The sequence below is a fragment of the Rosa rugosa genome, chromosome 3, assembly GCF_958449725.1.
Source record: "Rosa rugosa chromosome 3, drRosRugo1.1, whole genome shotgun sequence".
Lineage (NCBI taxonomy): Eukaryota > Viridiplantae > Streptophyta > Magnoliopsida > Rosales > Rosaceae > Rosa > Rosa rugosa.
In genome coordinates, this window is record NC_084822.1 from 34,501,497 (window position 1) to 34,526,255 (window position 24,759).

General features: G+C 40.4%; 2 protein-coding genes and 3 long non-coding RNA genes across 5 annotated transcripts; 3 read left to right on the plus strand and 2 right to left on the minus strand.

Moving 5' to 3' along the window:
- The first annotated feature begins 1,300 nt into the window (after window positions 1-1,300).
- On the plus strand, window positions 1,301-3,252 carry LOC133738147 (uncharacterized). The gene is made up of 2 exons (XR_009859970.1): window positions 1,301-2,216; window positions 2,892-3,252. It is a non-coding gene; the product is annotated as an uncharacterized LOC133738147 (long non-coding RNA).
- A 644-nt stretch (window positions 3,253-3,896) lies between these two features.
- On the minus strand, window positions 3,897-7,210 carry LOC133738139 (protein WUSCHEL-like). Its single transcript, XM_062165592.1, has 2 exons — window positions 6,063-7,210; window positions 3,897-5,973 (listed from the first exon to the last, which is right to left on the minus strand). The coding sequence occupies exons 1-2, from the start codon at window positions 6,586-6,588 to the stop codon at window positions 5,756-5,758; spliced, it is 744 nt and encodes a 247-aa protein (XP_062021576.1). The 5' UTR covers window positions 6,589-7,210; the 3' UTR covers window positions 3,897-5,755.
- A 231-nt stretch (window positions 7,211-7,441) lies between these two features.
- LOC133738145 (uncharacterized) lies at window positions 7,442-10,412 on the plus strand. Its single transcript, XR_009859968.1, has 2 exons — window positions 7,442-9,376; window positions 10,052-10,412. It is a non-coding gene; the product is annotated as an uncharacterized LOC133738145 (long non-coding RNA).
- Window positions 10,413-11,890: 1,478 nt separating this feature from the next.
- LOC133738140 (protein WUSCHEL-like) lies at window positions 11,891-14,370 on the minus strand. Its single transcript, XM_062165593.1, has 2 exons — window positions 13,223-14,370; window positions 11,891-13,133 (listed from the first exon to the last, which is right to left on the minus strand). Exons 1-2 carry the CDS (start codon window positions 13,746-13,748, stop codon window positions 12,916-12,918), a joined length of 744 nt encoding a protein of 247 aa, XP_062021577.1. The 5' UTR covers window positions 13,749-14,370; the 3' UTR covers window positions 11,891-12,915.
- Window positions 14,371-14,601: 231 nt separating this feature from the next.
- On the plus strand, window positions 14,602-17,572 carry LOC133738146 (uncharacterized). Its single transcript, XR_009859969.1, has 2 exons — window positions 14,602-16,536; window positions 17,212-17,572. It is a non-coding gene; the product is annotated as an uncharacterized LOC133738146 (long non-coding RNA).
- Window positions 17,573-24,759: the final 7,187 nt, after the last annotated feature.

Here is a 24,759-nt window from a genome sequence, read left to right on the forward strand (position 1 = left end):
TGCGCTGAATCGTATTCTTGCTGCCAAGAGGCCTACCAGTCTTCTTCTTCAAAGTTTGCAAAGCAACATCACTGTCATCTTCAATCAATCCCAATGCATCAGCCTGTAGGGTTGGAACTTTTCCACCCAAAATAGTTTTGAATTTCTTGGGGGAAGGGTTACCCACACTGGTTCGATTTCGTTTCTTAGAAGACAAACCAGCTTCTTGAACCATCTGCATACCTGCAGAACCATCCAAATCACAAGTCTCAATGGGAGGTTCTAACGTGGGACTCGGATCCTTCTCCAACTTGTGTTTCAAAGGAGCATCAGTCACAGTAACATCCCCTGCAAGGACCGAAGGAGAAGTAGGGGAAATTGGCCGCTCCAATCGACGAATAACGGGTTTCCTGTTCAAAGGGATGGAAGAAGAGGCAGTGAAAAGATCAGTCTTGTCCTTTGCCGAGAAAGAGAACGAACCTCCAGATGCCTATGGTCCAGGAAAATGCAAAACCCTAGGAGTAGGGTTTGCCTTACACGGTTCCGCACAAGCAATTTCGGCATGAGTGACAAGTCCACACTGAGAGCATCTCCCTTGCAGATGTTCAAATTGAAACTGAAGAATCGGTTCGACACCAACATCCAAATAGACTTTGCGTTCAAGCAAGATCGGCTTGGACACATCATGAGAGAATAAAATCCTATTCGATCCTTTCTTAAACTCCTTCTTACCATAATCCAAAAAACCCCCAAGGAGGTTCCCAATCAGTGTGAGATTCTCAGACTCTTCATAAAGAGGTGGTATTCCAGAAACCCTAGCCCAAACTCGGAGATGCTTGAATTGGACTTCATGCAATGGTTTGACTCCGTAATACTCTGCAAAACACACGGGGGCGTGATCATAACACCAGACTCCTCCCCGTAATACTTTGTTACGATCTCGAACAGATTCGAAAGAGAAGAGGAACAGATCCCCCGCCCTCTACTGGATCCTGAATTCCTTGTCCACCATCCAAGTTCGGTGGAAGTGAGATTTGAAAGCCTTCGGATCAACCTGCTTTCGGGTCAATGGTTTGCCAGGAAGAAAAGATTGGGATGACCTACGCACAGGACCACCACCAATTTTTCCCAGATCAGGGGCGCTACCGCCCTCAACAAGAGCAAGGGAGGCAGCAAAGCTCGCTGTGACTGCATCAATGGAAGCCATGGATTGAGAAAATTTGGAGAGAATGGTAGAAAAGTTGACGATGGAGGCAAGGAGGCCGTAGACTAGCTAGGGTTGAGAGAATGTCTCGCTAGGGTGTTTGTAATACCCGAAAAATTCAAGTTAATTTCCGATGACGTTTTGGAAATGATTTCGTGGTCGTGGACACGAGTACGAAGCTTAGAGGAGTGTGGAATTAGTTCGAACGATTTTATTTTGAAAACTGAACGTTTTAGGGGGGTCAAAGGAGTTGACTTTTTATACATTGGGAAATTGGGAAAACTTCCTTCATGAAAGTTGTAGAGCGCGTCGATACGAGTTCGTGGACATATGGAACGTAATATTCGGAGTTCGTATGAATAAGTTACGAATATTTGAAAATTGGGATTTTCTATAAATATGAAAAAAAATCCGAATATTGCAAATGAGGACAGAATTTCTGGAACTCCAGAAATTTCTCCCCATTTCTCTCCCGAGCCCAGCCGCGACCCCCTCCCTTCGTCACCTTCGTTCTTCCTCATCCGGCCACCGATTGATGTGAAACAAAGTGGGTTTTTCTGGTCTCGACCCCCTTTACGAGTTTGTAGAAGAAATCGAAGTGAAATACGAGCTGTATGAGGCTCTACAAGGTCGAGAAGAGAGCCTCGTCGGAGACGAAATCGCTCTTCCCCACTTTTTCTGGGCTCTACTTTGTCTGGCCATATCTTCCTCTACAGGCCTCCGATCGACCTGATTCCAAAAGCAATTTTTCTCACCGTGAAGTTTTCTACAACTTTCCAGAAGACATCGACTTGAGATAACCATCGTGGTGGCCGCTAGAAGACCGAGAAGCCGCACAGCCGAGCTGGAAATCGTCTTCCTTCGCCACCTTGGTTCTCCCAGCTCCGGCCACTATAGCTCGAGTTCTTTGAGGGCTTTTCTAGCCCAGAGGAAGTAGAAGCTATCCCCAAGAAGGCTTGCAGCGATTTGATCCGGGGTGATCGAATTTTGAAGATTGGGAAACTAGGGTTCTTCGGGTTTCAAAACTTGCGAGGTAAAATTCTACTTTTTGGCTTATAATCTGACTTTGGTGTAGTTATGAAAAGTGAAATTGGAGTTGAGTTGAAGGACTTTGATGTTGGGAGTTTTGTCTAATTTTGACTTTGGATGGGTGGCGGTGCCGCCACTGTGATGGTGGTTTCCGGCGACCTCCGGACACCCCAAGGACAGTTTCTGTCCATTTTTGTGTTCTACGTGTCGATACGATCGTTTGCATATATAATTCATAATTTTTGGATATCGTATGATGAAGTTATGAATTTTTAAGTTTCGATCGATTTCGATCGTTAGATTTGTGATATGTGAAGTTAGGACCGTCAGATGGACTTGTAGTTTTGATACGATGATCTTATGACTGTCCCAGTGGCTTTGTGTGGTCATGGGCGAAGATCCGACCGTTGGATCTTCGTATAAATGCAAAACGGTGATTAGGGAGGCGATTCGTGAGAATCCGTCCGTCGGATTTTTGTATAAATTTGTGAAGATGTTAGTAAGGACGATTCAGGAAGATCTGACCGTTGGATCTTCGTGATGATTTTTGGGGGGTGATCCTAAAGGCGATCCGTGAGGATCCGACCGTTGGATCATCATTTAATTTCGATCCGACCGTTGGATTGTCGTTTGAGTATGTTTTTGAGCTATTGGCTAAGTTAAGGTCATGTGTGATTAGGTGATTGACGGTCTCCCTTGGGTGAACGATTTCGGTGTGTATTGTGTTGAATTGAAGACGCAGCGGGAATATCGAGGTGAGTAAATCGCACATGGTTCATTCACGAACCGAAATTCGGTGATTTTATTTAATTGAGAAATTGTGGAAATTGTTTTACTAAAATAAATATTTGTTTTAAATTATATGGACTTGATCGACTACGGTCCATAGGTAAGTAAAATGTATTTAAACTATAAAAATGAATTTCTAGATTTTATTGCATGTGAACTATAGTTGGTATTAGTGGTCACTCTTGTGTGGGTGACTACGTATATATATATTTACGTGGAATATATATTGGATGGTGTGATTTACTGAGTTATATTTTGAGCATTACCCTTGGAATATGTGATTTATCTTAGATGTTGTGTTGTCTATGATAATGGGTAATTGAGTAAAGTGCGATAGTTGAGTCGTTGTGATGAATTAAATGAAGAGTCGAGTGAATTGAGAAAAGCAGTCATTCGTAAGGTGAACCTTGGCCCAGGTGACACTTTACGATACAGTTAGAGCTCTAGTCTGTCTGCCGTCATACTGCTTGGGGGATAAACGAGTTATCATATGCCCTTGGGTATGACATGACATACTGAATGGGGTGATTAATATAATTAATCATAAGCCTGTAAGTATGATATACTGAATGGGGTGATTAATATAATTAATCATAAGCCTGTAAGTATAATATACTGCATGGGATGATTTATATAAATAAATCATAAGCCTGTGAGTATATATTGAGTAAGAAGTTGTTTATTATTGAGTAGTCATGATGAGATGTGAGTTGATTGATGCTTGAAGTGATGTTGTACACTTCAATTCTTATGCAAAACAAAATTAAAATGTGCTTGAGTTGATTGTGTTACTTTAAATCGTGCAATCCTTTCATTTACTCATACGAGCTTTGCAAAAAGCTTACCGGGTTTGTATTGTTGCAATCCCGGTACACTATTCAAACGGTGTAGCGGGTAATCCTGCAGGTCAGGAGAATCAGGACGGTGATCGTGCGGGTTAGAGAATTTGTTTTAGTTTTACAGCAATTGTAATTGTGAGGTGAGTTATGCTCATTTGAGCCTTACAATATAATTTGGTGAGAGTGTGCTGTAATAAACAAATTTGAGATTTGGTTTATGTAATATCGAGCGATGTGAGGTGTGGTTGTTTTGAGAAAAAAATTCAGGTTGTATTTATGTGAGTTGTATTAATTCATGTTTCGGATTTTTAATTGTATTTAAAATTCGGGGCGTGACAGTTTGGTATCAGAGCGTAAGGTACATATTTGGTGATAATCAGTACTCCCCGAGTGATGGCCCGTCTGCAGCGGATCCCCATCGTATACTCTTCGGTACTGGTATAATCATTGGGTATGTCTTAGTATGGGGTCTAGACAGCGTGTATGTCAGTAGGACGGTAGAGTTGTCTTCTAAGTTCGTATTAGAATAAGTTTAGTTTCCGCAGGTTGTAATCTTTGAGGAATGGAAACCTCCGGATTTAACTCTGATGAGTCAGTGAGGATTGTTTATGGAAATGAGTTTCCTTTTGTATGTAGAAGTGTTTGGTTGAAGGCATGGTGTGGACCTATGCTCGTATCTGATGTGGATACGAGTATTAATTGATAGTAATTTTGCCTTCTTAAGTTGGACATACAGATGCATCTGAATAGATTCTAGACTCATGTGGAGTTGTGAGTAGTGTTGCGGTTAGGGAAGAAATTATTGTGGTTAATTCTTCCATGTGCTTGTAAGTTGTTGAGCAGAGTTTGAGGTGCGAGAACGGAGTTTGATCTCGTGTTTGAGTGATTGAGACGAACGACTATATATTTGAGTTCTCTCCGAGTACCTAAAATCTTAAGGGCTATTTGAAGTGGGACTAGTGGTAGTTTTAGTATTTCTAAATTTAAATCGAGATCCGAGGAACATGTTTTGTATACGTGGTTGATGTTGCGAGCATCATTTTGATTGATATTTTGCGTTTCACAAAGACAACTGGATTGGAAATTCTCCGTTTGGACACCTTGGTCTGTTGACCTGACTATGACTTGTGGACATAGTTTTATTTAAGTGAAGGAAATTGATTTTGTGAACTAGTTTTCTTAAGTTTTGGATCGTAGTATGGAGTTGGACTGAAGTGAATTTGAGGTTGTTTGTGTTTTAAGTTTAAGTAGGCGGGACACTTAAAGTTTTGAAATGGAGTTTGATCTTGGTCGGTAAATAATGGGGAGATTTAGAGTCAACTCTCTGTAAATGTTATTAGATGAGGGTGTGTTTCTGTGGTGATGGATTTTAGGAGAAATGGTTAAGTGCAATTTTGGGTATTGATTGTAGTGACATTGTTGGGTATCCATAGTGGTTCAAGTGAATTACTATGCGATATGGAGTTTGATTCGGTTTCTAAATCGTAAATTCATAGGGTATGAATTGTGGTAAGTTTAATGGAGCAATTAATAGAGGAAATGGTTGAGATTTTATAAGATTTGTAAGAGTAACTCTAAAGACGTGGGTTTTTCCTAGCTAACTCAGGATGTGTTTAGCTTTATAAATCCCTAATCCTATCGATGAAATTGTTTGTGTTTGGTTTGACTCAGAGGATACTAGCTAGACCTCGATGCGACTTAATTGATTGTTGGATTCTTTTTGAGTGATTGTTTTTATTGCATCATTATGAAAGATGTGTGCAGTAGAGTTGTTTATGGTTTTGAAAATAGTATTGGGTGACCAAGGTTCGATCCTTGGTGTTGTTGTTGGTTAAACAAAAAGAAAAGAGAACATGCACACCATCTTATTGATTTAATATTACAAAAAGGAAATTGGAACTACGCTATACTAAGCCTAATCAGTAGCTCCGGATGGGTTGAGGCTGAGCTCAAGAGAAACTGGAGATCCACGGTTGTAACCGCCTGCGCCACCGAAATAGTAATCATATGCGCTACCTTCCTCGGAAGTAGTCTTCGGGTTACCATAGACGTCCTCGCCGTGCACGGGGAACAGAGGAAGAGTTTCAAACTCCTGGCGAACTCCTCCTCGTTGTTCCATGGAAGATTGTCCTCCTGTTGTGCCAAAAGAGTTGTACTGGTATTAGTATTGAAGGGTGAGGAAGATTATGAAACAAAATTTAAGTAAATAAATCCTTCATTACCAGTAGAAGCAGTGGAACCAAAATTGAGATCAATGGATCCACCAGCACCAGTAGAACTAGTGGACCCAAAATTGATGTCAATGGATCCACCAGCTGGCCCAAAATTGATGTCGATGGATCCACCAGCACCAGTAGAACCAGTGGACCCAAAATTGAGATCAATGGATCCACCAGTACCAGGAGAACTAGTTCCCATGGGCACTTGAGCAGCCTGATTGCACCTCTTCATCTGCTTCTCTCGAGCCCTGACATTCTGGAACCAAAAATAAATGTTCTTGCCCTCAACCTGTCCATACTGTTGCAGCTGGAGACAGATCTCGTGAATCTGCTCTGTAGTTGGGGTCTTAACTCCCTTGTCGTAGTAAAGATCCCTGAGGATCCTTATTTGATCTGGAGTAGGAACCCACCTGGCACGGCTTCGCCAGAAATCTGTGTTGGCACTACTCCCGGCTGCTTGGTTGTTTCCTCCATCCTCGATTTGTTGCTGGGTTTGTAGCTCCATCAGTTGCAGAGTTCGTGGTTCCATGGTGATGGGTTGAGGGGATGTGAAGATCGAAGAGTAAAGTTGTCGGGTGTTTGAAGGAGTTGTTGTTAAAGGGATTAAGGATGATGATGGTGGGTTGGAGATCTGAAAGTTCAGAGAAAAGAAGAGATTGAATCTACCAGATGGAAGAGAAGATCGGGAGGAGAAGGATTGAAATTGATGAAGAAAGGATTTGAGTTTCGAGAGGAAGGCTGAAGAGTTTGAGAGAGAATGGCTGGGGAAAATTTCTTTTCTTTGGTGTGAACAGTTTTTCTCCAGAATGCACCTATTTATAGAGCGAGGTGAGCAGATCTCCACCGTTGGATGGACGATTCCTGTGATTCATTCTACGCGTTGGATTAAAGTCGCCCCGAAACCCGGAAAAGCTGTTGGCGCGTGTTGAGCGTGTAAGGGGACAGGCCGAACCTCGAGACGCTGTGGCAGACAGCTTTAGCAGAAAGTGATTTGCTTTCCGTAAATCACGGAAGAGACGTGTCGTGGCACGTGGAGTGTACCGACAGTTTGTTGTTATTCTATCGCTTATGATAGAATAAATGAAAGAAGTTGCATGGATAGTAACGAGAGCAGCTGGTGCTCTAGTGGTTGAAGAGCAAGGCTCTTGTACAAGAGGTCAGAGGTTCGAACCTTGCCTCTCGTTTATTTTTATTATGTTCGCTTACGACATAATAAGTATAACATTTGTACACATTATATTAAGCACAGCTTGTGCTCCAGTGGTTGGGGGACAAAGGTTTCGTGCGGCAGGTTGAGGTTTCGAACCTTGTCTTCCCCGTTATTTTATTTATGTCACTTATGACATAATAAATATAACACGTGAGCATATATTAATGAAGGCAGCTCTTGCTTCAGTGGTTGGGAGCAAAACCTTCGTGTTCGAGGTCGGGAGTTCGAACCTTACCTCTTACAAATATTTTTGGATCTCGTATATGCTTGATATACGGACGTATATACGGTATGTACGGTATACATAAGTATATACGGTCTGTACGGTATGCATAAGTATATACAGTTGTATGGTATGCATACGTATATACGGTCTGTACGGTATGTATACGTATATACGGTATGTACAATTTCATACCGTAGCCGAGCTAAAAAGTTGTGGGCCGATTGGTAGGCCCAAATAGTAAGCCCAATTGTTCGGCCGATTTGTAGGCCCAAATAGTAAGCCCAATTGTTCGGCCGATTGGTAGGCACAAATAGTAAGCCCAATTGTTCGGCCCGAATGGTAGGCCCAAATGTTAAGCCCAATTGTTCGGCCCAAATGGTAGGCCCAAATGTTAAACCCAAATTGGTTCGGGCCGGTTCGAAATGTGGATGGTTCGGTTTCTTCGGCCCAATTGGCCAGCCCTGATGCTTAGCCCAAGGATTGAGCAAGCCCAAGTCATCATCACTGGGTGTCAGATTTTATTGGCATGCTTTTGGGGATGATTTGTTTTGAGTGATGCATCTCTATTGTTGTGTAGAATAGTGCATGCTTAAGTTTTACTATAGAGAATTACCGTGATGCTAATTGAGTAGCGAAACGCTTTGTGAGAATGTTTACTGTGCTTGTATGCCAGTACAGGATGATGATCTATGTGAAGATCTATGTGATGATCTATGAGATGATCTATGTGAAGATCTATGTGAGGATCCATGTGGTGATTTTGTGTGAGTTTACTTTTGTGATGAAAGAATTTGTGGCCTTAGGAATGTATTTTTATACAAAGGGCTGTGGCTTTGTAGATTACTACAGCTTTGGAAAGGATGGAGATTCGATGGTTAGGTTAACCGTAATCGAGAGCAATTAACTTGCGCTTAAATTTCGGGACGAAATTTCTTTAAGGAGGGTGGATTGTAATACCCGAAAAATTCAAGTTAATTTCCGATGACGTTTTGGAAATGATTTCGTGGTCGTGGACACGAGTACGAAGCTTAGAGGAGTGTGGAATTAGTTCGAACGATTTTATTTTGAAAACTGAACGTTTTAGGGGGGTCAAAGGAGTTGACTTTTTATACATTGGGAAATTGGGAAAACTTCCTTCATGAAAGTTGTAGAGCGCGTCGATACGAGTTCGTGGACATATGGAACGTAATATTCGGAGTTCGTATGAATAAGTTACGAATATTTGAAAATTGGGATTTTCTATAAATATGAAAAAAAATCCGAATATTGCAAATGAGGACAGAATTTCTGGAACTCCAGAAATTTCTCCCCATTTCTCTCCCGAGCCCAGCCGCGACCCCCTCCCTTCGTCACCTTCGTTCTTCCTCATCCGGCCACCGATTGATGTGAAACAAAGTGGGTTTTTCTGGTCTCGACCCCCTTTACGAGTTTGTAGAAGAAATCGAAGTGAAATACGAGCTGTATGAGGCTCTACAAGGTCGAGAAGAGAGCCTCGTCGGAGACGAAATCGCTCTTCCCCACTTTTTCTGGGCTCTACTTTGTCTGGCCATATCTTCCTCTACAGGCCTCCGATCGACCTGATTCCAAAAGCAATTTTTCTCACCGTGAAGTTTTCTACAACTTTCCAGAAGACATCGACTTGAGATAACCATCGTGGTGGCCGCTAGAAGACCGAGAAGCCGCACAGCCGAGCTGGAAATCGTCTTCCTTCGCCACCTTGGTTCTCCCAGCTCCGGCCACTATAGCTCGAGTTCTTTGAGGGCTTTTCTAGCCCAGAGGAAGTAGAAGCTATCCCCAAGAAGGCTTGCAGCGATTTGATCCGGGGTGATCGAATTTTGAAGATTGGGAAACTAGGGTTCTTCGGGTTTCAAAACTTGCGAGGTAAAATTCTACTTTTTGGCTTATAATCTGACTTTGGTGTAGTTATGAAAAGTGAAATTGGAGTTGAGTTGAAGGACTTTGATGTTGGGAGTTTTGTCTAATTTTGACTTTGGATGGGTGGCGGTGCCGCCACTGTGATGGTGGTTTCCGGCGACCTCCGGACACCCCAAGGACAGTTTCTGTCCATTTTTGTGTTCTACGTGTCGATACGATCGTTTGCATATATAATTCATAATTTTTGGATATCGTATGATGAAGTTATGAATTTTTAAGTTTCGATCGATTTCGATCGTTAGATTTGTGATATGTGAAGTTAGGACCGTCAGATGGACTTGTAGTTTTGATACGATGATCTTATGACTGTCCCAGTGGCTTTGTGTGGTCATGGGCGAAGATCCGACCGTTGGATCTTCGTATAAATGCAAAACGGTGATTAGGGAGGCGATTCGTGAGAATCCGTCCGTCGGATTTTTGTATAAATTTGTGAAGATGTTAGTAAGGACGATTCAGGAAGATCTGACCGTTGGATCTTCGTGATGATTTTTGGGGGGTGATCCTAAAGGCGATCCGTGAGGATCCGACCGTTGGATCATCATTTAATTTCGATCCGACCGTTGGATTGTCGTTTGAGTATGTTTTTGAGCTATTGGCTAAGTTAAGGTCATGTGTGATTAGGTGATTGACGGTCTCCCTTGGGTGAACGATTTCGGTGTGTATTGTGTTGAATTGAAGACGCAGCGGGAATATCGAGGTGAGTAAATCGCACATGGTTCATTCACGAACCGAAATTCGGTGATTTTATTTAATTGAGAAATTGTGGAAATTGTTTTACTAAAATAAATATTTGTTTTAAATTATATGGACTTGATCGACTACGGTCCATAGGTAAGTAAAATGTATTTAAACTATAAAAATGAATTTCTAGATTTTATTGCATGTGAACTATAGTTGGTATTAGTGGTCACTCTTGTGTGGGTGACTACGTATATATATATTTACGTGGAATATATATTGGATGGTGTGATTTACTGAGTTATATTTTGAGCATTACCCTTGGAATATGTGATTTATCTTAGATGTTGTGTTGTCTATGATAATGGGTAATTGAGTAAAGTGCGATAGTTGAGTCGTTGTGATGAATTAAATGAAGAGTCGAGTGAATTGAGAAAAGCAGTCATTCGTAAGGTGAACCTTGGCCCAGGTGACACTTTACGATACAGTTAGAGCTCTAGTCTGTCTGCCGTCATACTGCTTGGGGGATAAACGAGTTATCATATGCCCTTGGGTATGACATGACATACTGAATGGGGTGATTAATATAATTAATCATAAGCCTGTAAGTATGATATACTGAATGGGGTGATTAATATAATTAATCATAAGCCTGTAAGTATAATATACTGCATGGGATGATTTATATAAATAAATCATAAGCCTGTGAGTATATATTGAGTAAGAAGTTGTTTATTATTGAGTAGTCATGATGAGATGTGAGTTGATTGATGCTTGAAGTGATGTTGTACACTTCAATTCTTATGCAAAACAAAATTAAAATGTGCTTGAGTTGATTGTGTTACTTTAAATCGTGCAATCCTTTCATTTACTCATACGAGCTTTGCAAAAAGCTTACCGGGTTTGTATTGTTGCAATCCCGGTACACTATTCAAACGGTGTAGCGGGTAATCCTGCAGGTCAGGAGAATCAGGACGGTGATCGTGCGGGTTAGAGAATTTGTTTTAGTTTTACAGCAATTGTAATTGTGAGGTGAGTTATGCTCATTTGAGCCTTACAATATAATTTGGTGAGAGTGTGCTGTAATAAACAAATTTGAGATTTGGTTTATGTAATATCGAGCGATGTGAGGTGTGGTTGTTTTGAGAAAAAAATTCAGGTTGTATTTATGTGAGTTGTATTAATTCATGTTTCGGATTTTTAATTGTATTTAAAATTCGGGGCGTGACAGTTTGGTATCAGAGCGTAAGGTACATATTTGGTGATAATCAGTACTCCCCGAGTGATGGCCCGTCTGCAGCGGATCCCCATCGTATACTCTTCGGTACTGGTATAATCATTGGGTATGTCTTAGTATGGGGTCTAGACAGCGTGTATGTCAGTAGGACGGTAGAGTTGTCTTCTAAGTTCGTATTAGAATAAGTTTAGTTTCCGCAGGTTGTAATCTTTGAGGAATGGAAACCTCCGGATTTAACTCTGATGAGTCAGTGAGGATTGTTTATGGAAATGAGTTTCCTTTTGTATGTAGAAGTGTTTGGTTGAAGGCATGGTGTGGACCTATGCTCGTATCTGATGTGGATACGAGTATTAATTGATAGTAATTTTGCCTTCTTAAGTTGGACATACAGATGCATCTGAATAGATTCTAGACTCATGTGGAGTTGTGAGTAGTGTTGCGGTTAGGGAAGAAATTATTGTGGTTAATTCTTCCATGTGCTTGTAAGTTATTGAGCAGAGTTTGAGGTGCGAGAACGGAGTTTGATCTCGTGTTTGAGTGATTGAGACGAACGACTATATATTTGAGTTCTCTCCGAGTACCTAAAATCTTAAGGGCTATTTGAAGTGGGACTAGTGGTAGTTTTAGTATTTCTAAATTTAAATCGAGATCCGAGGAACATGTTTTGTATACGTGGTTGATGTTGCGAGCATCATTTTGATTGATATTTTGCGTTTCACAAAGACAACTGGATTGGAAATTCTCCGTTTGGACACCTTGGTCTGTTGACCTGACTATGACTTGTGGACATAGTTTTATTTAAGTGAAGGAAATTGATTTTGTGAACTAGTTTTCTTAAGTTTTGGATCGTAGTATGGAGTTGGACTGAAGTGAATTTGAGGTTGTTTGTGTTTTAAGTTTAAGTAGGCGGGACACTTAAAGTTTTGAAATGGAGTTTGATCTTGGTCGGTAAATAATGGGGAGATTTAGAGTCAACTCTCTGTAAATGTTATTAGATGAGGGTGTGTTTCTGTGGTGATGGATTTTAGGAGAAATGGTTAAGTGCAATTTTGGGTATTGATTGTAGTGACATTGTTGGGTATCCATAGTGGTTCAAGTGAATTACTATGCGATATGGAGTTTGATTCGGTTTCTAAATCGTAAATTCATAGGGTATGAATTGTGGTAAGTTTAATGGAGCAATTAATAGAGGAAATGGTTGAGATTTTATAAGATTTGTAAGAGTAACTCTAAAGACGTGGGTTTTTCCTAGCTAACTCAGGATGTGTTTAGCTTTATAAATCCCTAATCCTATCGATGAAATTGTTTGTGTTTGGTTTGACTCAGAGGATACTAGCTAGACCTCGATGCGACTTAATTGATTGTTGGATTCTTTTTGAGTGATTGTTTTTATTGCATCATTATGAAAGATGTGTGCAGTAGAGTTGTTTATGGTTTTGAAAATAGTATTGGGTGACCAAGGTTCGATCCTTGGTGTTGTTGTTGGTTAAACAAAAAGAAAAGAGAACATGCACACCATCTTATTGATTTAATATTACAAAAAGGAAATTGGAACTACGCTATACTAAGCCTAATCAGTAGCTCCGGATGGGTTGAGGCTGAGCTCAAGAGAAACTGGAGATCCACGGTTGTAACCGCCTGCGCCACCGAAATAGTAATCATATGCGCTACCTTCCTCGGAAGTAGTCTTCGGGTTACCATAGACGTCCTCGCCGTGCACGGGGAACAGAGGAAGAGTTTCAAACTCCTGGCGAACTCCTCCTCGTTGTTCCATGGAAGATTGTCCTCCTGTTGTGCCAAAAGAGTTGTACTGGTATTAGTATTGAAGGGTGAGGAAGATTATGAAACAAAATTTAAGTAAATAAATCCTTCATTACCAGTAGAAGCAGTGGAACCAAAATTGAGATCAATGGATCCACCAGCACCAGTAGAACTAGTGGACCCAAAATTGATGTCAATGGATCCACCAGCTGGCCCAAAATTGATGTCGATGGATCCACCAGCACCAGTAGAACCAGTGGACCCAAAATTGAGATCAATGGATCCACCAGTACCAGGAGAACTAGTTCCCATGGGCACTTGAGCAGCCTGATTGCACCTCTTCATCTGCTTCTCTCGAGCCCTGACATTCTGGAACCAAAAATAAATGTTCTTGCCCTCAACCTGTCCATACTGTTGCAGCTGGAGACAGATCTCGTGAATCTGCTCTGTAGTTGGGGTCTTAACTCCCTTGTCGTAGTAAAGATCCCTGAGGATCCTTATTTGATCTGGAGTAGGAACCCACCTGGCACGGCTTCGCCAGAAATCTGTGTTGGCACTACTCCCGGCTGCTTGGTTGTTTCCTCCATCCTCGATTTGTTGCTGGGTTTGTAGCTCCATCAGTTGCAGAGTTCGTGGTTCCATGGTGATGGGTTGAGGGGATGTGAAGATCGAAGAGTAAAGTTGTCGGGTGTTTGAAGGAGTTGTTGTTAAAGGGATTAAGGATGATGATGGTGGGTTGGAGATCTGAAAGTTCAGAGAAAAGAAGAGATTGAATCTACCAGATGGAAGAGAAGATCGGGAGGAGAAGGATTGAAATTGATGAAGAAAGGATTTGAGTTTCGAGAGGAAGGCTGAAGAGTTTGAGAGAGAATGGCTGGGGAAAATTTCTTTTCTTTGGTGTGAACAGTTTTTCTCCAGAATGCACCTATTTATAGAGCGAGGTGAGCAGATCTCCACCGTTGGATGGACGATTCCTGTGATTCATTCTACGCGTTGGATTAAAGTCGCCCCGAAACCCGGAAAAGCTGTTGGCGCGTGTTGAGCGTGTAAGGGGACAGGCCGAACCTCGAGACGCTGTGGCAGACAGCTTTAGCAGAAAGTGATTTGCTTTCCGTAAATCACGGAAGAGACGTGTCGTGGCACGTGGAGTGTACCGACAGTTTGTTGTTATTCTATCGCTTATGATAGAATAAATGAAAGAAGTTGCATGGATAGTAACGAGAGCAGCTGGTGCTCTAGTGGTTGAAGAGCAAGGCTCTTGTACAAGAGGTCAGAGGTTCGAACCTTGCCTCTCGTTTATTTTTATTATGTTCGCTTACGACATAATAAGTATAACATTTGTACACATTATATTAAGCACAGCTTGTGCTCCAGTGGTTGGGGGACAAAGGTTTCGTGCGGCAGGTTGAGGTTTCGAACCTTGTCTTCCCCGTTATTTTATTTATGTCACTTATGACATAATAAATATAACACGTGAGCATATATTAATGAAGGCAGCTCTTGCTTCAGTGGTTGGGAGCAAAACCTTCGTGTTCGAGGTCGGGAGTTCGAACCTTACCTCTTACAAATATTTTTGGATCTCGTATATGCTTGATATACGGACGTATATACGGTATGTACGGTATACATAAGTATATACGGTCTGTACGGTATGCATAAGTATATACAGTTGTATGGTATGCATACGTATATACGGTCTGTACGGTATGTATACGTATATACGGTATGTACAATTTCATACCGTAGCCGAGCTAAAAAGTTGTGGGCCGATTGGTAGGCCCAAATAGTAAGCCCAATTGTTCGGCCGATTTGTAGGCCCAAATAGTAAGCCCAATTGTTCGGCCGATTGGTAGGCACAAATAGTAAGCCCAATTGTTCGGCCCGAATGGTAGGCCCAAATGTTAAGCCCAATTGTTCGGCCCAAATGGTAGGCCCAAATGTTAAACCCAAATTGGTTCGGGCCGGTTCGAAATGTGGATGGTTCGGTTTCTTCGGCCCAATTGGCCAGCCCTGATGCTTAGCCCAAGGATTGAGCAAGCCCAAGTCATCATCACTGGGTGTCAGATTTTATTGGCATGCTTTTGGGGATGATTTGTTTTGAGTGATGCATCTCTATTGTTGTGTAGAATAGTGCATGCTTAAGTTTTACTATAGAGAATTACCGTGATGCTAATTGAGTAGCGAAACGCTTTGTGAGAATGTTTACTGTGCTTGTATGCCAGTACAGGATGATGATCTATGTGAAGATCTATGTGATGATCTATGAGATGATCTATGTGAAGATCTATGTGAGGATCCATGTGGTGATTTTGTGTGAGTTTACTTTTGTGATGAAAGAATTTGTGGCCTTAGGAATGTATTTTTATACAAAGGGCTGTGGCTTTGTAGATTACTACAGCTTTGGAAAGGATGGAGATTCGATGGTTAGGTTAACCGTAATCGAGAGCAATTAACTTGCGCTTAAATTTCGGGACGAAATTTCTTTAAGGAGGGTGGATTGTAATACCCGAAAAATTCAAGTTAATTTCCGATGACGTTTTGGAAATGATTTCGTGGTCGTGGACACGAGTACGAAGCTTAGAGGAGTGTGGAATTAGTTCGAACGATTTTATTTTGAAAACTGAACGTTTTAGGGGGGTCAAAGGAGTTGACTTTTTATACATTGGGAAATTGGGAAAACTTCCTTCATGAAAGTTGTAGAGCGCGTCGATACGAGTTCGTGGACATATGGAACGTAATATTCGGAGTTCGTATGAATAAGTTACGAATATTTGAAAATTGGGATTTTCTATAAATATGAAAAAAAATCCGAATATTGCAAATGAGGACAGAATTTCTGGAACTCCAGAAATTTCTCCCCATTTCTCTCCCGAGCCCAGCCGCGACCCCCTCCCTTCGTCACCTTCGTTCTTCCTCATCCGGCCACCGATTGATGTGAAACAAAGTGGGTTTTTCTGGTCTCGACCCCCTTTACGAGTTTGTAGAAGAAATCGAAGTGAAATACGAGCTGTATGAGGCTCTACAAGGTCGAGAAGAGAGCCTCGTCGGAGACGAAATCGCTCTTCCCCACTTTTTCTGGGCTCTACTTTGTCTGGCCATATCTTCCTCTACAGGCCTCCGATCGACCTGATTCCAAAAGCAATTTTTCTCACCGTGAAGTTTTCTACAACTTTCCAGAAGACATCGACTTGAGATAACCATCGTGGTGGCCGCTAGAAGACCGAGAAGCCGCACAGCCGAGCTGGAAATCGTCTTCCTTCGCCACCTTGGTTCTCCCAGCTCCGGCCACTATAGCTCGAGTTCTTTGAGGGCTTTTCTAGCCCAGAGGAAGTAGAAGCTATCCCCAAGAAGGCTTGCAGCGATTTGATCCGGGGTGATCGAATTTTGAAGATTGGGAAACTAGGGTTCTTCGGGTTTCAAAACTTGCGAGGTAAAATTCTACTTTTTGGCTTATAATCTGACTTTGGTGTAGTTATGAAAAGTGAAATTGGAGTTGAGTTGAAGGACTTTGATGTTGGGAGTTTTGTCTAATTTTGACTTTGGATGGGTGGCGGTGCCGCCACTGTGATGGTGGTTTCCGGCGACCTCCGGACACCCCAAGGACAGTTTCTGTCCATTTTTGTGTTCTACGTGTCGATACGATCGTTTGCATATATAATTCATAATTTTTGGATATCGTATGATGAAGTTATGAATTTTTAAGTTTCGATCGATTTCGATCGTTAGATTTGTGATATGTGAAGTTAGGACCGTCAGATGGACTTGTAGTTTTGATACGATGATCTTATGACTGTCCCAGTGGCTTTGTGTGGTCATGGGCGAAGATCCGACCGTTGGATCTTCGTATAAATGCAAAACGGTGATTAGGGAGGCGATTCGTGAGAATCCGTCCGTCGGATTTTTGTATAAATTTGTGAAGATGTTAGTAAGGACGATTCAGGAAGATCTGACCGTTGGATCTTCGTGATGATTTTTGGGGGGTGATCCTAAAGGCGATCCGTGAGGATCCGACCGTTGGATCATCATTTAATTTCGATCCGACCGTTGGATTGTCGTTTGAGTATGTTTTTGAGCTATTGGCTAAGTTAAGGTCATGTGTGATTAGGTGATTGACGGTCTCCCTTGGGTGAACGATTTCGGTGTGTATTGTGTTGAATTGAAGACGCAGCGGGAATATCGAGGTGAGTAAATCGCACATGGTTCATTCACGAACCGAAATTCGGTGATTTTATTTAATTGAGAAATTGTGGAAATTGTTTTACTAAAATAAATATTTGTTTTAAATTATATGGACTTGATCGACTACGGTCCATAGGTAAGTAAAATGTATTTAAACTATAAAAATGAATTTCTAGATTTTATTGCATGTGAACTATAGTTGGTATTAGTGGTCACTCTTGTGTGGGTGACTACGTATATATATATTTACGTGGAATATATATTGGATGGTGTGATTTACTGAGTTATATTTTGAGCATTACCCTTGGAATATGTGATTTATCTTAGATGTTGTGTTGTCTATGATAATGGGTAATTGAGTAAAGTGCGATAGTTGAGTCGTTGTGATGAATTAAATGAAGAGTCGAGTGAATTGAGAAAAGCAGTCATTCGTAAGGTGAACCTTGGCCCAGGTGACACTTTACGATACAGTTAGAGCTCTAGTCTGTCTGCCGTCATACTGCTTGGGGGATAAACGAGTTATCATATGCCCTTGGGTATGACATGACATACTGAATGGGGTGATTAATATAATTAATCATAAGCCTGTAAGTATGATATACTGAATGGGGTGATTAATATAATTAATCATAAGCCTGTAAGTATAATATACTGCATGGGATGATTTATATAAATAAATCATAAGCCTGTGAGTATATATTGAGTAAGAAGTTGTTTATTATTGAGTAGTCATGATGAGATGTGAGTTGATTGATGCTTGAAGTGATGTTGTACACTTCAATTCTTATGCAAAACAAAATTAAAATGTGCTTGAGTTGATTGTGTTACTTTAAATCGTGCAATCCTTTCATTTACTCATACGAGCTTTGCAAAAAGCTTACCGGGTTTGTATTGTTGCAATCCCGGTACACTATTCAAACGGTGTAGCGGGTAATCCTGCAGGTCAGGAGAATCAGGACGGTGATCGTGCGGGTTAGAGAATTTGTTTTAGTTTTACAGCAATTGTAATTGTGAGGTGAGTTATGCTCATTTGAGCCTTACAATATAATTTGGTGAGAGTGTGCTGTAATAAACAAATTTGAGATTTGGTTTATGTAATATCGAGCGATGTGAGGTGTGGTTGTTTTGAGAAAAAAATTCAGGTTGTATTTATGTGAGTTGTATTAATTCATGTTTCGGATTTTTAATTGTATTTAAAATTCGGGGCGTGACAGTGTTTTTAGAGAACTTTTTTTTCGTTGTTCTATATATAGTTGGTGAAACTGTGAATATACTCTATCTTGGAGCTTTGACTTCTCTCACCCTAGCAAACCCTAGGCCGGTGACGGCTTCCATTCTGATTCCAGATCCTCATGCAGGCTTTTAAGATTATAGTGTGGATTGTCAAGGCCTGAATAACACGGAGACACTACAACAAAAATGCTAATTTGCGAGGAACAAATTTGTCACTGAAAACTGAGATTTCCTCGCCGTAGTGTTTTCGCGAGGAAAATATTTTGGTCACCAGTTCCTCGCGGTAGGGTGGTCAAGAAAAGTTTCCGCGAGAAAAATACTATTTCCTCGCCAATCCCTTTTCGCGATGAATATATTTTTTTCTCGCCGTTATTCTTTAGCTACAATTTTTTTCCTCGCCTAAACTCATACTTTTTTCTCACTAAAAAATTTGGAAGACCAAAAAATAGTCGTTAAATATATTTCCCGATAAAATAAATTTCATCGCTAAAGTATTATTTCCTCGCTAATGATATGTAAATAATTTAGAAATTATAAATAATAAAAAAATTGAAAAAACATTTTCGTCGTTGTAGGTATCTTTTGGCAAGGAAGTCTTTCCTCACTATAAGCAATCTTTAATGAGGAAATTTATTTTCTTCCTTATATGTATCTTGTACAAGAGAAAACTATTCCTCGCCAAAGGTACTCAATGACGAGGAAATTTACATTTGTTGATGTAGGTTATTTGGTGTATTCCTCGCCAAAGGTACTCAATGACGAAGAACTTTACATTTGTCGATATAGGTTATAAGGTTTATAGCGAGGAAATTTACTTTCATCGCGATAGATACTATATTCTATAGTGAGGAAATTTATTTTTTGTCGTTGTAAGTTGTATAACCTATAGCGATGAAATTTACTTTCATCGTTGTACATATTATAATCTTTAACGAGGAAATTTATTTTTGTCGTCATAAGTTGTGTATTGTATAGTGATGAAATTTATTTTCGTCGTTATACATTCTATAGCCTATAGCGAGGAATTGAGTCCATCTTCTACAGAATTTTCGCATGGCTGATCAGTAGTTTGCACACAAGAGCGTTTACTCATTGCACTACCTGTTATTACACACACATGTTAAATTAATCAATATGAGTCAAATAAATAAGTTAAATCCAACTTTCTGTAAATATTGTTGTAGCAAAACAAAAATTGAAGTTTCAGACCAAAAAAAAAAAACAAAAATTGAAGAATTACCTGAAGTAGAACGGGATCCATTTGGGCATGGCTGATCAGTAGTTTGCACACGAGAGCGTTTACTCGGTGCATTACCTGTTGTTATACACCGAAGCCTTCTCTCTGTCCAACCAAAAAATATCAGAGAACAGAACATAAAGTTGGAAAAAAAAAAATTATAGCCTAACTCTCTTGTTCTGTGAGTGGAAATTTCAATTCAGTTAAGTAATTAACGTACTACTTTGTTATACTTGACTCTTATTATATCTTTTACTTTAACTGGGTTACTTGGCAATTAGATTTAGCCTAAGATTGTAGTGGAGGCAAGCACTTTGTTTTCGTTGGTTTTTGTAACCTATATTTTGAATGAAGTTCTATTTTTTATTTCAATCAGAATTTAAATCAAACAGTTGGTATGCATAGCTTACTAACCCAGAAAATGAAACAAGACCACAGAAGACCAAATTAATTCCCAGAGAAGAGTCTACAATTTTTCAGAACATAACTAACATTTAGATATCAGCTAAATGACTTACAAGGACATAAAATAATCACAAAGGAAGGCTCACAACCAAAAGAACCATACAAACTAGATTTAGATCACAACACCCTTCTTACTGCACATTAATTCTAGATTTTCAATGATGACCGCCCAAGAACAAACAATTGACATCATCATATCTCATCCAACATTAAAATTATTCAATCCCTGCAACTCTACCTTCATTCGATTATAAAGTTCGATATATCAGTCGTGTGTTAAGAGTCAATTTCAACCCAATTATTATACCCTCTGTGTTGAACTTGGGATTACAGAATCCACCACGAAAAGAATCAAATCAACTAATTATGAAACTAACCCAAAGACACCTCAATCCAAGGAACCAAGTATAAGCAATTCACTCGAAACACTTACAAATAACTAGCAATCGACCCGTTATGTAATTGATTTGTTATTGCACAGAAGCAAGTGAGCCACAGATTCCAGTATATGCAAGTTAAAGTGAATTTGGGGAATTCGAAACAGAAACGGATAGAAGAAGAAGAAGAAGAAGAAGAAGAAGAATGGCTTACAAATTTGGCAGCACAAACCCAATTAACTTCCCAATTCCATTCGATCCCAATTCGATCGAACTTTTGTTCTGTTTTTGAAAATAGGACATTCGTTAATCAAACTATACAATAATTGTGTACAAGGAGGAAGAAAGATGAATCTAGTCTTACCTATAGAGATGAGAGCTTCAATTCAAAGATGGGAGATGCAGAGAGGGAGGCTGCACCGTGAGAGATAGAGAAGGAAAACTCTTTTTTTTTTTTGGTCAATAAGAAATTTCATTAAGCCACCAGGGCAAACACCACAAGAACTACAACAAAGGAAAACAGAAAGAAGAAAAGCCAGAAGCGAACTGAACTAAACAAAAGAAGGACAGCCAAGAGAGGCAATGCCCTGAGCTAATGGCTGGTTGGGGGCCCTGGGAGGCCATCATTCCTTAAAACAGAAAGAAGAGAAGATGGAGGCCTACTGGCCCACTGTTGTGAGCACGACCTCAGTTTAGCAAGCTTCGCCGCAGCGTCAGCTACGCGGTTAGCTTCTCGGGGGATCCAGTTCCATTTGATCCCGGAGAAAAGGGGCTTGAGATGAGACACCAAGCTAATTGATGGAGAGATCCTCCAGTTTGGGGTGAGGGAAGGGTTTTCCAAAGCTGCAATAATATCCTGACAGTCACTTTCAAGGATAATATTCTGGAGCTTCAAATGGGCTGCAAACTGTAAGCCCTTAACTACAGCTGCTGCCTCCACTTCAATGGCAGAATTATGAGTACCATGAATACTGGCCCCTGCTACAGAATCGCCTCTGTGGTTTCTGACAATGATACCTATTCCACTCCTCAGGTTACTTGCCTCCCACGCGCCATCCACATTGATCTTAACTGTATGGGGATCCGGTGGGTACCATAGAGCGTCCTGTTCAACTCTATTGCTGCCCAGACTGGGCCCGTCCTTCGAGTCAACGGCGAGCCTCCATTCGCCGAAGTTTCTTCGGATTTTTTCAATCGTGACCATAGGATTTGGGCTGCCATGATTCATTACGGTCTCACACCTATGCTTCCAGATTTCCCAGAGCTGGCAGAAGATAAGGTGGAGCAAATGGGGCAGATCCTCAGACAGGGAAGACGATCTATTCTTAATTTCCAGAAACCAGTCCTCCAAAGTAGTAATACTCTGTTTATTTGGACTGTATCCCGTAGGGCTGCCAAACCATACAGCAGTCGTCCAGGGACAAAGAAGAAGGCAGTGCTCTATCGTTTCCGGGAACTCTCCACAGATACTGCATAAAGGGCTTGGAAGAATCTTCCTTTTGTAAAGGTTCGAGGCCGTTGGGAGAGCATTAGAGAGAGCTTTCCACAAGAAGTTCGAGATTTTTGGCATCGAATTTGATTTCCAAACCAACTTCCAAATATTATGATTAATTTGGTGAGAAGTAGATGGCTTGTCCTTGAGCTGCTGCCTTTTAACTGAGTGAATCTTATGGTAGCCACTTTTCACTGTATAGCAGCCATTTTTGGAGTGGGGCCAGACCAGAACATCATCTTCACTAGCTTCCCCGATTGGGATAGCCTTTATTGCATGAATGTCAGACTCCTCCAAGAACGGAACAAGGTGATCAATGCACCAATTTCTGTTCTCATCAATTACATCAGCCACAGCAAGAGGGGTAAATCTATTCGAGGTAATTTATAACCACAGCACCGAAAACTCTTTACTTCTCCCGCGTTTTTTTTTTTTTTTTTTCAATATGTCAATATGTCATTTATAAAAATAAAAATGTGTTTATAAAAATAAAAATGGGTTTAGGGTATCTTTATTCCAATTATCTTAACGGTTTTCATTGTGGATAGCTCCGTGATATTTTGATCATACTTTAGCATAAACATAAACAATGCTTAAGCATATGAACAATGATTGAGTTTATGTAAAATAATGTAGTTTTTGGTTATCTTTTTTACGTGTTTTGCTATATTCTCAATAAGAAGATTTCTTGTTTAGAGGAGATATCCTGTTAAGATGGAGATATCTAGTTAAGGCAGAAATATTTAATCGAGGTGGAAATATTCGCTTGAGGCTGAAAAATCTGGTCGAGGTGGAAATATCTAGTTGAGGTGGGAATATCTGATCAAGGTGGAAATATCTAGTTGAGGTGGGAATATCTGATCAAGGTAGAAATATTCGGTCAAGGCGTGAATATCTAATCGAGGAGGAAACAACTTGTAGAGGAGGACCTCGATAGGATGAAACTCTTTAAGGAGGATTTGAGTGACGAGAGATTTGCTCAAGGAAAAATCCGAATGAGGTACAATCTCTTTGAGATACAATCTATTCGAGGCATAATGCCTTCAACCAATAATTCTCTCGAGTGGATTGGAATGAGGCAGAATCAGTCAGCGAATTATTAGCTATCTTGATTCGAAACCCTTATATATGTGTGTGTATACATACATATATATACACACACACACACAAGGCCCTTCTAGTGTAAATCGAATGATCCAAGCCTGTCCATATAAAGCGGGCCTTGCGGGCTTTTTCGGAACAGGCCTTGTGGGCATTATTTATAATAAATATTTAAAGACACTAATTTTTTTATAAATCTATATTTATATATCATACATTTCAAAGAGCAACCTCTATCAATTCAAAGAAAATGGGAAAACCGACTGTTGGATGTGATTATTACAATAAATTATGCGTGTGGTTAAAAATTTAGTCAATTTCACCATAGTTTCGAACCCGATCGGATTGGTCAACCGTAGTCATTTGTATGTTTTCTTGGTTGACCGAGGGAGTGACGACCGCGAAACGTGCTTATTTTTTTACATCACGTTTGTAAATATTTCATCGATGGATGTGCGTGGACATAAGATAAAAATTTCAATTTTAATTACAAATACGTTGGTCTAGACCAATTTTCCTCCTAAAGTTGTATAACTTATACATTGCATTTTAATTGTTGAGGTTCATTCTAAAGCAAATATGAAGTGGAAAATGAATTTGGAGAAACCAACCGCTCGATGGAGAGATTGTAATGTTTTATGGTGGTTATAAAAATTTCAGCCAATTTGGTTCTAGTTTCGAATTCGATCAACTAGGTCAAACTTAGTTACTCTTATAAAACTATATTTATATCATATACACTCTAAAGAGCAACCTCTATCAATTCAAAGAAAATGGAAAAACCAACAGTTGGATATGGTTATTACAATAAATTATGAGTGTGGTAAAAAATTTAGCCAATTTCACCTTATTTTAGAATCCGATCGAATTGGTCAACCGTTGTTCAAAGTAATTCAGCGAAGTTAGGTGTTCTGCACAACAGTTTCTGTGTTGCAGATTCTCATTCAAGGTGAACTGCCTTCACTTACATTGTCATAACTCCTTCTAGAAAAGTCGGAATCGCAAACCGTAAAATTCCTTAGAAACTAGACACATGAGGCTTTCCGTGAATATAGGGTACAACTCCTAATTCCATCCGAGAAGTTCCCAGTAATTCATCGAAGTTAGGTGTTCTGCACAACAGTTTCTGTGTTATTTATATAATATTTTTTGTTTGCGGGCTTTTACGGGCCGGATTTCAAACCCCTAAACCAAGCTCGGCCCTCTACCCACCGGGCCGGGCCTATGGCGGGCTTTTTTTACTGGCTGGGCCGGGCTTTTGGCCCTCCGGGCCAGCGGGCCTCCATCGGCCCACTTGATCCGCGGGCTGTTTGATGAGGCCTAATTTTGGCATGCTCCGTTCAGTTCTTCAGATCTTACAATCTCATCTTCATGGAAGAAAAAGGAAACAATAGGATGTAAGATGTTTACCCACAGAGGTCAGAGGAGAGTTCTAGAGAGAGCTGCTATGAGAGAAACCTTATGTTAGGGTTTGGTCGTCATCTATTTATAATATTGGTATTGGTTTTTGTTTTATGTTTTATGTTTTATTTTTTTATTTTATTTTTTTTTCCTGTGCCAAGCCAAAAG

What these genes read in the sequence shown, in the direction of transcription:
- LOC133738139 (XM_062165592.1), bottom strand. Translation starts at nt 6,588, where the DNA reads ATGGAACCACGAACTCTGCAACTGATGGAGCTACAAACCCAGCAACAA. An exon ending in TGGTTCCACTGCTTCTACTG is followed by an intron (nt 5,974 to 6,062) that starts GTAATGAAGGAT and finishes TTGGCACAACAG; the next exon opens with GAGGACAATCTTCCATGGAA.
- LOC133738140 (XM_062165593.1), bottom strand. Translation starts at nt 13,748, where the DNA reads ATGGAACCACGAACTCTGCAACTGATGGAGCTACAAACCCAGCAACAA. An exon ending in TGGTTCCACTGCTTCTACTG is followed by an intron (nt 13,134 to 13,222) that starts GTAATGAAGGAT and finishes TTGGCACAACAG; the next exon opens with GAGGACAATCTTCCATGGAA.